Source organism: Anas platyrhynchos, chromosome 2 (genome assembly GCF_047663525.1).
Source record: "Anas platyrhynchos isolate ZD024472 breed Pekin duck chromosome 2, IASCAAS_PekinDuck_T2T, whole genome shotgun sequence".
Lineage (NCBI taxonomy): Eukaryota > Metazoa > Chordata > Aves > Anseriformes > Anatidae > Anas > Anas platyrhynchos.
In genome coordinates, this window is record NC_092588.1 from 115,916,700 (window position 1) to 115,929,695 (window position 12,996).

The window sequence follows — 12,996 nt, forward strand, 5'->3', positions numbered from 1 at the left end:
ACCTTTAAACTAATATTAGTTTATTTGTAGGGGGCTATGGTGTAGCTTATTCTAACATTCTGCTGTTCGGAATTGCTCAAAATATTTATCTGCTGTAATCCAATAGCTTTGCTATTTCCATTTAATTAAGTTTAAATTAAGTTTAATTTTCTTTTTTTTTTTTTTTCATACAGGATGCATAATATAATTAAGCAGTACTTTTAGTAGAAACAGCAAAAGCTCTTCAATGCAGGTTCACAAATAGGCTTTACCGATTAATTAGATTTCACCACATTTCAACATTAAATTTTCTGAGAATACGTTAATAAAGTATAACAGATACTTTCCCACAGTTGCACACCAAGCCTGTATATCAGGCTGCTTTCTTTGTGTGTTTACAACCAGAAACACAGAATAAATTTTAATGCACAGAATACTGGTTGTAGATCAACAACAACGATGGTCACTCTCCCATTAGGGGCTCTACAACAGAAGCCTCAGTGTGTGGCTTAGTGCCACGAACACTACTGCTATGTGCAAGAACCAGCTGCAAACTAACAGAACACCTCGTGGGGCTGTGCTGGGCTCGATGGCACATCCGAAGCCACAACGTGTCGTTTCACAAGCCCTATCTCACAAATACATCTGTGACCTTCTTTCCGCTTTCCATGCTAGAGGATGGTACAGATAAGCCTGCACTTCCATTATCGGTGCTCATTTCACACACATTTATATAAAATAACAGACAAAAAAAAAAGGTTTATCAGAAGGCTGACATTCTTCACATTCCTCATTGCTGTTTAATGTTGATTTCTTGCATTTGAGTACTGCTTGGTCATGGCAAACCATCCCCTAACTACTCTTAATTTTTCTGCAGGGTATGGAAACAAAAACCAGAAAATTCAAACAAAACTCAAGGAAAACAACTTAAAAAAAATAAAAATTAACGAAACCGGTATTTAATGACTCACCAGTATGGTGCTTTTCCATATGCATACTCAACATACACATTTGTATATATGAACAGACACAAGTAGCCCTATAGTTCAATGCAAGAAGACTTAAAGGCAGATGTATCAAATCAGCAACTCCATCTTCTGCTTTGCCTGCATTCACCATGTGGAATGGCTCACTAGTAGTTTACTGCTTAAAGAAAGTGTGATGCTACAGGATATCTTTCTCATTTTATCAAATTATAATTTTATTTTATATCCATCGCATTTTCTACCTATTCTTTCCTAACAGTATAAAGTCATAACAAAGACAGTTTCTTGGGCCTTGAGCTGTTTCATGACAACTGCAAGAACATTATCAGCATTAATATTTAAGTGCCAGTCAACTATAGAAAAGGCAAATTAACACCTACTTTAAAACTCAGTCCAACTCTTCCACGTGCAGTATTTTACTCTGTGTGGAAGTGTAAAAACTTATTTAATGGAAATTTGTTATTGCTGAGTATAACGGTGGAAGGTTGTGGTAACTACTTACCTAGAACCATGGACCTTCCCTCAAGGTTTATGCATGTGGCATTTGACACTCTGCAGGGAACATCAGGTCTGGGTAACTTGTGTGCCTCACTTCTGAATCAGACAAGTTTTTCAGCGACTTCTTAAGGTACAATTGCCATAACTGGAGATGACAACTGATGCTTGCTTAGAGTAGCAGAAAACACCTCTGCACTAGTATAGCATAGAAATCCGCATGTATAAGTCCCAGGACTTCTGTGTTACACCATATAGCTGCAATATAACACTGAATGCTTATTCTGAGCAACTCACCCAGTACAACCCTGATGTCTTCTTGAAAGATTTCCAGAACACAATTCCCCCCTGGTTAGGTAATATTTTGAAAGATTTGTTCTTTGAGACTTCTAGGAGCAATCTGAAAACTTTCTTATTTAGCAGAGCCAAGACCAATGGCCCTGCGATGCTCCAAATTAGTGAAAACAACAGAATGCATACACATTAACCAACCAAAATGCAGATTTTTGATAAGGAGGTGGAAGAATTTTAAATGGAAGATTAACAGGCAAAGAAACAAATGCTGAGCTGTGTGGCTCTCATGAGAAGGACCCTGTAAGTCTCTCTGAAGACCGAAAAGTTGCTGACCACTGCAAATACCATTCTCCTCTAAACTGCATCTGGAATACTGTGTCGAGCTTTGACCCCATGTATGAATGATACTGATTGACTGCATGAGGTCTAGCACATGGTCTGAACTCAGCACCGACCCTGCCCTGAGGCCTCCCAAGGTCCTTTCCAGGCTGAGAGATTTTCATGCTGTTCCCACAGGATTCGTGACAGAGGGGCATGTCTGCACTCCAGAGATCTCGAGTGGCAATCTGCTATGACAAATGGCAGGTAGTAGCAAAGAGCCAAAAATAATTCTCTTCTTCCCTTTTATGCATGCCTATTTCACAACAGAATACCAAGTACAAAAAAGCTAGTGTTAATGAAGCAAGTTTGCAAAATTAATAAGTGCAGAGTCAGGGAAAATGTGCAGATTCACATAATATGTGCTTTGGAGTATTGTGTGATTAATAGCACTGTGAGCCATAGCAGACAAAGCAACCCCATTTGTAGTAGATTTTTCCAAGATTTTTTTCTGATCTACTTCATATTTGTCTCTGATTTAAATTGCAAAGTATTAATTAATCCTCATTACAATATTTTTATTGCATTAGTCACCCTTTGCTGAATCTTAGTTCAGTAGGTAGTACAAAAATGTAGACAGAGTAGTAGAAGAAAATACTGATACTATCTAATGCGTCCTCAAAAGTATATCTTAAGAATTCTTCCAACCCTCAGAACACCTGAATTATTTTTATCTTAATTCATACTTCTTAAAGTATTTCTGACTACGCAGCTGCAAAGTGAAGGAAATACACAATGCTAACCACTATGACTAAATGCCCAAGAAGAGCACGTGCTCTGAACGTACCCACAGCACGACAACACCCCAGCAAATGCTCTCTTCTTCTTTAGGCTATGCAGTTACCCCTCTTGCCCAGTAAGCTGCCGGTCAATAGATTTTGGAGTCAAACTATTCACCAGCTGAGAAAGCAATGATGCAAAAACATCCAAAGCAACGTGACCTTGATCGCGTCTCAGTGCAGAGGGATGGCCTGCACGGTCACTGGAGAAGCGTGCCCGTCAGTCACACGTTTCATTAATGTTGTGACCTGTGTCAAACTGATTTCACCACAGCTTTAGGGTGAGGTTTGTCACGGGGCTAATAGCACGTCAACAGCGTTTGGATTGCTGCAGTGAGCTATGATAAAATTGGGTTTCTTGGGACTTTTGGATAGCATTAATTACCGGTTTTTAGTTGCTAGTTAGAGTGGAGAAAATAGGTGAAGCGAGCCATTCCCCCTGTCTGCCCATCTCACCTGCTGAGCTGGATGGATGCCCCGAGCACCGACTCACCCGCTGGCAGCAGAGCTCACCGAGGCCTCCGCGCACGAAGCCCTGACCCGTGGGCATGCCTGAGACCGAAATGGTATTGCAGACAGCTCAGCTTTCTGCTAGCTGCAGCAGCAGCAGCCTGCTCAGCATAGCCTCATTTCCCTCGTACATGATGTGCTTTGTGCTGGCCGTGCCTCACGGTGAACCCAGGGTCTGCAGGAAGGCTGGCAGCTGAGGTGAAGATGGCCTGCGCCCTGCAGGCCCTGCTCCAGCGAGCAAGTTTTTGGATGGTGCTGGGACTACACTGCTTGCCGAGCGAATATAAATTTCAGACTAAAGCTACGTGAGCTCTGTGCTTCCATTTTGGGGACTGAAGGATAGAAAGGACCTGCTGGGTTATAGACACAAGCCTCCCTCTGGTGCATAAAACCTCGTAGTAAGGGCTTGGCCCAGAGGACTCCACATAACGTCTATTCCAGTGGTACGCAGCCAAAACCCACACAAGTTTTGCCAACAGCCTTTAACAAGCTCTGTTGTACCAGAGGCAAAAGACACAAAGTTAAACTATTTAATGTCACAAAGGAGAACACAGGAGAAATTAAGAGCACTAACACGCCTCCATAATCCTCGCTACAGCAAGGAACAGGTTGTGTGAAAAGTCTCAAAGTCTCTCTCAGTGAATTATGCCCCACACTAAGGAAAAAGGCAAAGAATACTCTATAACCCCGCTGCTTTCTGACCACAGAAATAGCAAACATTTCAACCCAGGCACACAAAGCCCAACAGGGAGGCACTGGGGCCCTGTGCACCCTCTGGAGTGGCAGCCTGTCCCTGTCCCAATCTAAGCCTGCCCGGGTGGCCACCTGGGCCCACATTTATTTCCAAATGTGTAAATTTCTGTATCAGTATACAGCTCTACTCAGTTTCCAAAAAAAAAGAGCAATAACAATGACAACAAATTTTGCTTCTCTACACAGGGAATTACTTAAGTAATCTAGATTGGACTCCAACCCTACTTACAGCACTGGTTTGGGAAATTTCTATGACAAATTTGATATAAAAAGCAGGTAATATGGAGGACACGTGGCTGTGCTCTATTGTGCTGCCATACACAAAGCAAAATGCCAGAAGTATAAAATTTCCATCTCTCCTGCAACAGGCAGCAAACTTCAGCCTGAGACCCATGTCAGATGATATTAGAGAAAATGAGCAACTCAGCAGTATAAACAGACAACGTTAAAATATACTTGAATTATAAACCATGTGTTTAGAAATACAGTTTTCACACCAAGTGCTGGGTAGATATGTAGCAAAAGCAATCATTCTTTTTAAGGTGTTCTTTTTGAAGAAGGAATTTGCCTTTCAGTTTATCTGCCATAACAGCATGAAAAGTGAGTTTAAAGAAACTATTCAGTATTTAAATTATTTGGTGAAGAAGGCCTGCTCTCAGTGCTGCCCAAGAGATAGATAAGATCTCTTCCAAGATCAGGAAGGGAAAGGATCTGCCAGGTCACCCAATTTGGTTTTCCTCCTTGCCCTACCTTCTTGTCCTGCCCATATCATTTCCAGCAGCATTTTCATTCTTGTATTTCTCTTCAAAGACAAGCTTTCTTCTTGCGGGATCTCTGCTATTATCTATTCACAGCCCAGTAAAAAAATTGTCAATGTTAAGCTGGAAACCAATTGCTAATTACAATAGCTTTATTATTACTATGAGGAAATCAGTTCTACAAATTTAGAGTGTATCAAAGGTCCCTCTGCCAGTACTTTCAGAATAGCACAACTGACACAATTAATTTTTTCACCAAAGATACTTGCGATGAGGCAAGTGCCTTGTCTGCCAATCAACCCATCCCTTGGAAACAAGGAGAAAGAGGCAACTTGTTTCCCATTAATTAAACACCGAGCTAAGCATAAGTATTGATCAGTTATAGGCACTGACTTTGGTTTAAAAAATATATTTATGTCAATACCTATCTGTCCAGATAAGTCCATACACGTACCCAGATAAGGTCAATACTTGAATTTGTTATGGTAGGTTTATGGCTTGATCTGGCTCAGGAAATTCTTGAACTGAGCACAGGCAGAGGACCAGAAAATATTACAGGGAAATAAAAACATTTGCCCTGCTCTTCACTCTACCCTAGGCACCTGTTTATTGCCACTTTGGGGCCTGGCCTAGAGAAAACCCTTCATCTCACAGCCCATATGCAGACACAAACACATGCACGCAGGACACACATGGCTTGCCAACCTTTCCATTTTCATTTAAGATGCACAATTGGTTATGAACCATTACTCGCAGAGAATTGCATTAGATTGCCTGGCAAGCGTGTGTGAGAGTCAGAATAAGCTCTGAAATAGCTTGCAGACAGTTTGAAAATGAAGTAAAAGATGTTGGTTTGGTAATTTATAACTCTGTATTTCTTTCAAATAACCTAAGCTACAACAGCTGACATGGTCCTAAATTACAGATAGCACAATATTTATAAAATGACTTCGCTAACCTGTAGCAATTTTAAACAACCTAGCAAAAGATAGAGTTCTCGTTTACTTCAGAATTTCACGTCTTACGCTTCCTAAGGTTACCCCCTTTTCCTTTTTTTCCAACAAAGCAGTGGGAAGGAAGCCTGTTTGCTACAGGTTGGTGACCTTTCCGTTCAGAAGCGATGCAGTGCTCTACTAGAAAAGCTTGCAGTTTGCACTACAACAACCATGTTCCCCTGTGAGTTATCTCTGTGTGCCTATGTGCAGTACTGCAATGCCCTAGATACTCTCTCTCCATAGGCCCTTTTTCAGAGCTATTGGTATATTTATTAGAGACCCTAACAAAATGTGTGCCTTTCTGTTAGTAATCGCTTTATCTGTAAGCAAGGATTTATGAAATTATTCCGCAATAAAGAGATATAGGAAATTAAAGATATATGATAGCTACTACTTCCAGGTTGAAGAGTTTGGGCATTTAAGCAGCTTTGTAACAGGAAGATAAACAATGATCTGTAGATATGCTGATTTATAGGGATTTAAGGGATATAACACTATATCCCTTGCTGATTCCCTGTCGTTTTCTGCTGTCCTAATTGCACCCTCTTCCTTTGATTTTTACTTCTTTCAGCTGAGAATTGCTCACGTCTGCATCTAAATCCTGTGGCAGGTAAGGGCCAAGCTCACAGGCAGAACTGCCTCCTCCTTTTGCTCCCACCCTGCTTTTGAGGAGCAGTGGGAAGGAGAGGAGGAACAAGTGAGCACAGCCCCACTTTGCCGTGCTGAGGGGCTGGATAAAGCCACGAGATGAAACAAAGCCAAGAAATGGATGTGGTGGGCAGATACATAGTGCTTGAGTCCAGTCCCTGCTCTAGAGCGACCTGCTTTTGCTTCAGAGGAAATCAGAGCAAATGGTGCCAGCTTCAGCATGCACCAAGGGATTAACTATTGTGATTCATGTTCAATTGCCACACTAATTTAATTCTATCTGACCTCGAGGCTTTGCTTGGAAATGTTTCTTATACATTGTAAAGTGCTTTAATGGGTATCCTGGGTTACCAGTCCCATCACATGCTTATTTCTCAATTTCGACCTGTCGCAACAACAAATATATTCTCTAGCATGCAACCACAAATATCTAGAATAATGTCTCTTCACCGCATTAGTTGTAATACATTACAAGTGTGTCCTATTGCTATAGAAACGCTGCACAACATTACCACTTGTCAGAATATGTACTCTGTCTTATAAATTTTATAAGACGACCTGTATAAAATAGGTTGCTACATCTGTCAAACAAATCAGATTTTGAAAACACTCCAGTAAGTGCTGTCAAAGGACTCTAAACAAATGTTTAAGGCATCATATGATTTTTGCATCACTGAAGTGAGTTAATATTATCCACTGAGTCACTTAGTTAATTCGCTGTGAATTTATGTGATAGTGTAAGATGGGTGGTGAGCACACATTTCCACAGATCCTTCAGGGCAAATCAAAAAAGCAAGCTAGGACAGGACAAATAATTACAAAATACTAACAAGGCGGAGAAATCCATTTTCTGCACTTTGAGCTTGATATGTCAGTGCTCATGTGCTTATGTTTCCTTTTTGGTACAAACAGAGTGAAAATTCTGTGTTCCATATAGGATCAACAGAACTGCAAAATGCATGGCAGTCAGTTGCATCCTTTCCTAAAAAAAATAATAATTCACAATTGCAGTGAAAGATTTCTTCAAGAATCTATAGCATACACCTCTCACACACCACAGAGCACATCATTTTCCTTATTAATAGGAAATAACAGTAATTTTTACTGGTTTAAGGGACCATATCAAAAGAAAACGGGATATCCATTAAAAGAAATGGAACCGTAGGCTGTGGATTACAACACACCATAATGAGAATGCATCTACAAAAAGGAACTCAACAGCATCTGCACACACAGATCTCATTTCCTTTTTTCCTGTCTATATTTACACATCAACACATACTACAAGGAAAAGAGGAGAAAGCATACTTGCAAAGACAGAAGCAAATAAAGAAGACTTTAACAATGCTAGGTCCACAACTATGAGCAGTTCCAGTAAAATGTTTATATGCAAAATGGCATTCTCAACAATATTAATGGGATATTAAATACTATGTTCTCAGCAATATTAATTTAGACAAAAACAAAATTAAAAAAAATATTACTAATAGTTTCAAAAAAATACATACAAATAGGCTGACCAAGGAGAAAAACTGCCAGAAAAAAAAAGGGAATTTATCATATATGGAATGGATCATTCTGCTCCTCTCCTCACTCACCAGTAAGAAACAAACACAAAAACCCAAGCACTCAACACAAAACGGAGAAATGGGAAGTTATAAAATTAAGCTTATCCCAGAGGAAAACATGGCCTTTTATTTTTAGTGCTCTGACACTCAAAGAAATTTGGAAACAAACCTGCTAGAAGTCTTTTTTCGGACCGAACGAAAATTAATTTGCAAATATTCCTGGAAGAGTCCATTTTTTTCTATCCATAATATCACATGTAACTGTACAACCTGAATTTTTTTGCAACTATTTGCACACCATTTGAACTCATGCCACTGTTTTATTGACATTTGTGGTTTGAATTGTTTTATTGATACTTACAATGTGAATAAAAAGAGCTATGTCTGAATTCTTGCACAACTTTCTACAGCATCCCTTCCACAGGCGGTCCACTCAGGCTTGTGTTAGAGGAACAAGTGGTTAAGAGTCTCAAAACTCATGTAATTCCTTACTCAGGCAGGCATGACTGCACAAAATGAAATTTATAAAACAAAATGCATGGGAGAAAATGAACTGTCAAATCTTTTCAATATTAGAAGCTGAGTGTAGGGGTTTGAGCTGAAGGGAGATGTACTCATTATTGATAAATTAAAAGGGAGACATCCAGTAAAAAAATGACAAATAAAATTGAAGACTTAACACAAAAAGAAATTCGGCACAGGCCTGGTATATACAAAATGACCCAAAGTCTCTTTAAACAGATGTAACTTTGGTCAGGACAGACAACCTGTGGGGCAATACGAACAATTTTTAAGGACAGTCAAAGTCGCAAACAATATTTTACTTCTGATCTCACCTCAGGACTTTCTATTCTTATTGAAACACTACACTAGAAATCAATGTCACATTGATATAATTGCACTGCAACTACAGGCTAATTACCTTTCAGTAGTATAAATCTCTCTGTAATTTCTGTATATACTTAGAGTTCTTTTTGCTTCCATTTCCAACACCCGTGGTAGTGTTCCCTTTTTAAGGAATAGCCTAAGATTATTGAGTAAGCAATTTCAGTCTGTCTGTACTGTCCTTGTCACAAGATATTAGAATATTATGTGTCACAGCCTGTCAGAAAAGAGAGATTAGATTTGGGAGAATAAGAGAAATAGAAAAAAAAAAAAAGACGTTTTGGAGGTAGATGGTGATTTAAAATCTAATTTGAGTCATGTTTTTAATTTTTGGGGGAGCGTAATTTGTGTTTTCAATCTTATTTACAGAGAGACAACTACAGAGCTCAATAACAGGCTGTTGGTTTTCTATTATTGTCTTCCCAACTCAATAACAACTTTTACTCTAGTAATTTTATTGCAAATTTTGCCTTTTTAAATGTACTAGTATACCCACTGGGTCACTAACCTAATACGTCAAAACCTAGTATTTCTCTTTTCTTGCTAAGAATAAAAATTAGCTCTTCTTTATTACTGAAAAAAACATTCAGGTATTCTGTACAAGTTTCCTAACAGCGAACTGTAAGAGAACAACAGAAAAAGTGCCAGATTTATGTATGGTGATTGTTTCTTGTCCTTCTCTAGCTGCAGGACTGTAGGTAGAAGGCATACATGAACAAAACCTGCATTTTCCAGTTTTTCTGTTCTTTTCTACTAGTACGTGCTTGTACTCTTCTCAAGAATGCAGAAACCACCTTTGGCCCAGCAAAGGAGCAGTAGCTCAGGCCTTCTCCTGTCCCACATACAGACAATTAACACTATATGCAGATGACAAGACTCCTCCTTTGGAAGCCTCTGAGTTAACAGAAAAGAGAAATAGGGATGCTGCTAACATCACAACTTCCCTTCATACCTTCCATACTCCTCATTCTTCTTGTGCATCTTTAACTCCAGGTTAAAGGGTATTTTTTAGCAGTGGTTCTGACTGTCTGCGTAACCAAATAGGATAAAACTTCTTTGGTAAGCACCCCAGGCACTCAAGCTTGTGGACTGATGCAGCCTTATCAACTTTTGATAAAAGAAAAGTATCCCACTGAAACTGCTGTCTGCTGAACTTGCTTCTTGACTTTGCACTGAACTTTCTGTGACATGGGAATAAGCACAATGCTGGAAAAACAATATAAATAACACCTTAATTAAATGTTCTCTCAAGGAATCTGCAGGAGTTCCACTAAAAAGAAGTCTTTGGCTTATGTTACTGAAGGAGTGAATCTCTTCTCTGCTCATCAGTGAAAAAAGGGGAAAGACAGGAAAATCCAACTCATAATTAAATATCCTTATGAATGCTCTTGTGTGAGATTTCTATATGACAAACAGGAGCCTTCGGAGGCATTAAAAATCACCTTGTTTTGGAACCAGGTATGCAAATTCTCCTGATTGATGTGATAAGCCTAATTCTTACTAATTGATACAGAAAGTAAGCAATCGCTCCCATTAATGGAATCGCTCCCAAAGTTTTAACTGTGTTTGCTACAGTTACACATCTCTTGGAAACAACAAGAATGGTCGCTCCCAGAGAAGAAAGTGTATGAAGTAATTAATGGTTTGGTCTGATAATTTCAACATCACCAAGACAAAAACAAGTAAGGGAAACTCTGGGCGTGCCCCACTTGCAGAAGAAAGGTGTCTTCTTCCCGCATGTGAGCATAAGTTACCCACAATTTCTCAACTTGGCAGATCAGCTGTATTCTAGCTTTGCTCAATAGTACTTCTTCCATCAACCCAAACCCATCTATCTTTTATTTCATTAAGATTTCGCCTCACTGCTAGTTATCAAATGTCAGCTAAGGGGACCAAGCCTTTTCCAAGAGACAGGCTGATTAATTTGATGGCATCTATCAGGAAAAAAAAAACAGGAAGGACAAGGAGATGCAAGAAGCTCATCTATTTAGCAAATTTACCTCTCCTTTTGTTTATATGTAACCGGGAGTGCTCTACCTTAAACAAACAAAAACAAACAAAAAACACATCACCTTAAGACAATGCTAAAAGCAATTTAAAACAAAACTTCACAGACTTGGTATCCAGTTATCCAGTTCTAACAGAGGCTCAAGAATTAAAGCAATCTTAAAAAAAAAAAAAAAGAGCCTATAACTAAGATGAAAAACAGGGCAACTAAACTAAACTCTAAATTTTAGATTCTCTGAATGCTTAGGAAAGAAAGATTTGTTTTCCTAACAATCTGTTTCATAGGAAATATAGCCATGAACAGTGCACGTTACACCTATTAGTGGTTGAATGACCTAGCAAACTACAGAGGAGCATAATGCTTTGAAACAATTTCTCAAGTTTGCTTGCTGTCAATAGAAACAAACAGAAGAATATCACGTATTACCTGAACTTATAAAACATTCTATTAATTTCCAGACCTGCTCTTCCATTTAATTTTAATGCATTTTACTGAAACTTTAAAATACAAAAAAGCTTTAAAAAGAGTCTGTATTTCTTTTGTCAGGTAGTTTCCTCCTGGCTTCTCTAAGCCATTTTATGTGAGCTGGCATCTCAAAAAGCATGCTTTGGTATGCAGAGACTAACAGTACCACTGAACCTTCCCGACAGCCTGCCTCCCAGAAACAAACACACGTTATCTTACCAAAAGCCCTGCTCTGAGCAGGGCTCCCTTTTGCATATCAGCTACCTCTCATGACATGCCACGCTACCTGTAGTTCATGTAATTGCACAGCAGAGAAAAACAAGGCTGAGAGGTACATGCAGAAGGACACACTTCTGTGTAAGCATCCAGTTATTTATATAATGGTATAACACTTTCCGTTTACATAAATAAATTTGTTTTTCACAAAAAAAAATCTCTAAGTGCTGAAGACTTCAGTCTGTTATCTAAGAAAGTAAACACAGAACAGCAACATAGTACTGCTTCCGTAACAGAACAGTATCAAGTCCGATACTACAAGTAATGATGCAGATATATGCCCATCTGTAGAAAACTATAGCACACCTCATGATTTTAAAAATTTCCCAGCAGAACGGTACATTGATTTGACAAAAATAAAACATCAAACACTTCAGTTTGACACACGTTTCAGGAAGAGAAAGTTAAGGGAACTCCATTGACGTCTACTTTCTAAAGCATCTCAGAATACATTTTAGTGCTTTATAATCTGTTTAAAACAGAACATCCTTTCCTCTGTACAGATAATCAAAAATGGCCACTTTCAGATTGGAAAAATATGTTTACTGCTGCTTGTACAGTATAGCATACAGTGAATTAACCACACACTAGGCAATAAGAATCTAAAATATTCTCTGTGCTAACTGAGAAGGATGCTGTGTACTAATTAAACACTGGCATGCTCTTTGACCACAGCCATCTTTCTTTGAACACAGAGCCCCCTGAACTACCCAAATGTCTTCCTGCTTTTCCACAGAAGCATGAGAGACTTGAAATCCAGCAGAAATACTGCATTCATGATGCACTACAGGACAATGAGAAAAAGGACATGCGGTTATTTGTGTGCTGACATTTACAGACGTTCATGTTAAAAAATATCCTTCATGAACACTCAACATTCAATCCAGTTAATGTACTTCCTCTTTTGCTTCACACTGAAATAATCTCGTATTAGTGCCACTCTAACCTTCTTTTATTCATTTGTCTTTGTTTAATCACTTCGCACTTCCATCACTTGATAGTTCAGCTGCTGTTTCAACGAGATGGCCTACGACAGATTTGCTGGCAGTCTGAACTACGTGTAGGTTCTGTTCAGAATGGCATTTCCCCAGTCCTGTTCCAGGAACAAATCTGATTTAAAGAGGAAATGCAACCGTAATGAACGTATTTTATAGATCCATTTTGAGTGCATTATGATGCATCATCCTACTCTTGAGTTCTAAATATTTGCCTTCCCCTC

At 39.0% G+C, this 12,996-nt stretch overlaps 1 protein-coding gene across 2 annotated transcripts in view; it reads right to left on the reverse strand.

The window, feature by feature from the left end:
- The window catches only part of ANO10 (anoctamin 10), a 118,537-nt gene that overhangs the window by 6,221 nt on the left and 99,320 nt on the right, over positions 1-12,996 (reverse strand). The window contains exon 13 of one of the 2 annotated variants that reach the window (XM_072033435.1): positions 4,854-5,018. The exons of the other annotated variant lie outside the window; for it this stretch is intronic. Within the exon in view, the coding sequence (XP_071889536.1) occupies positions 4,869-5,018 (150 nt within the window). The 3' untranslated portion in view covers positions 4,854-4,868. Of the gene's footprint in view, positions 1-4,853; positions 5,019-12,996 lie in introns of those variants that run through there. 2 annotated transcript variants of the gene reach the window in all.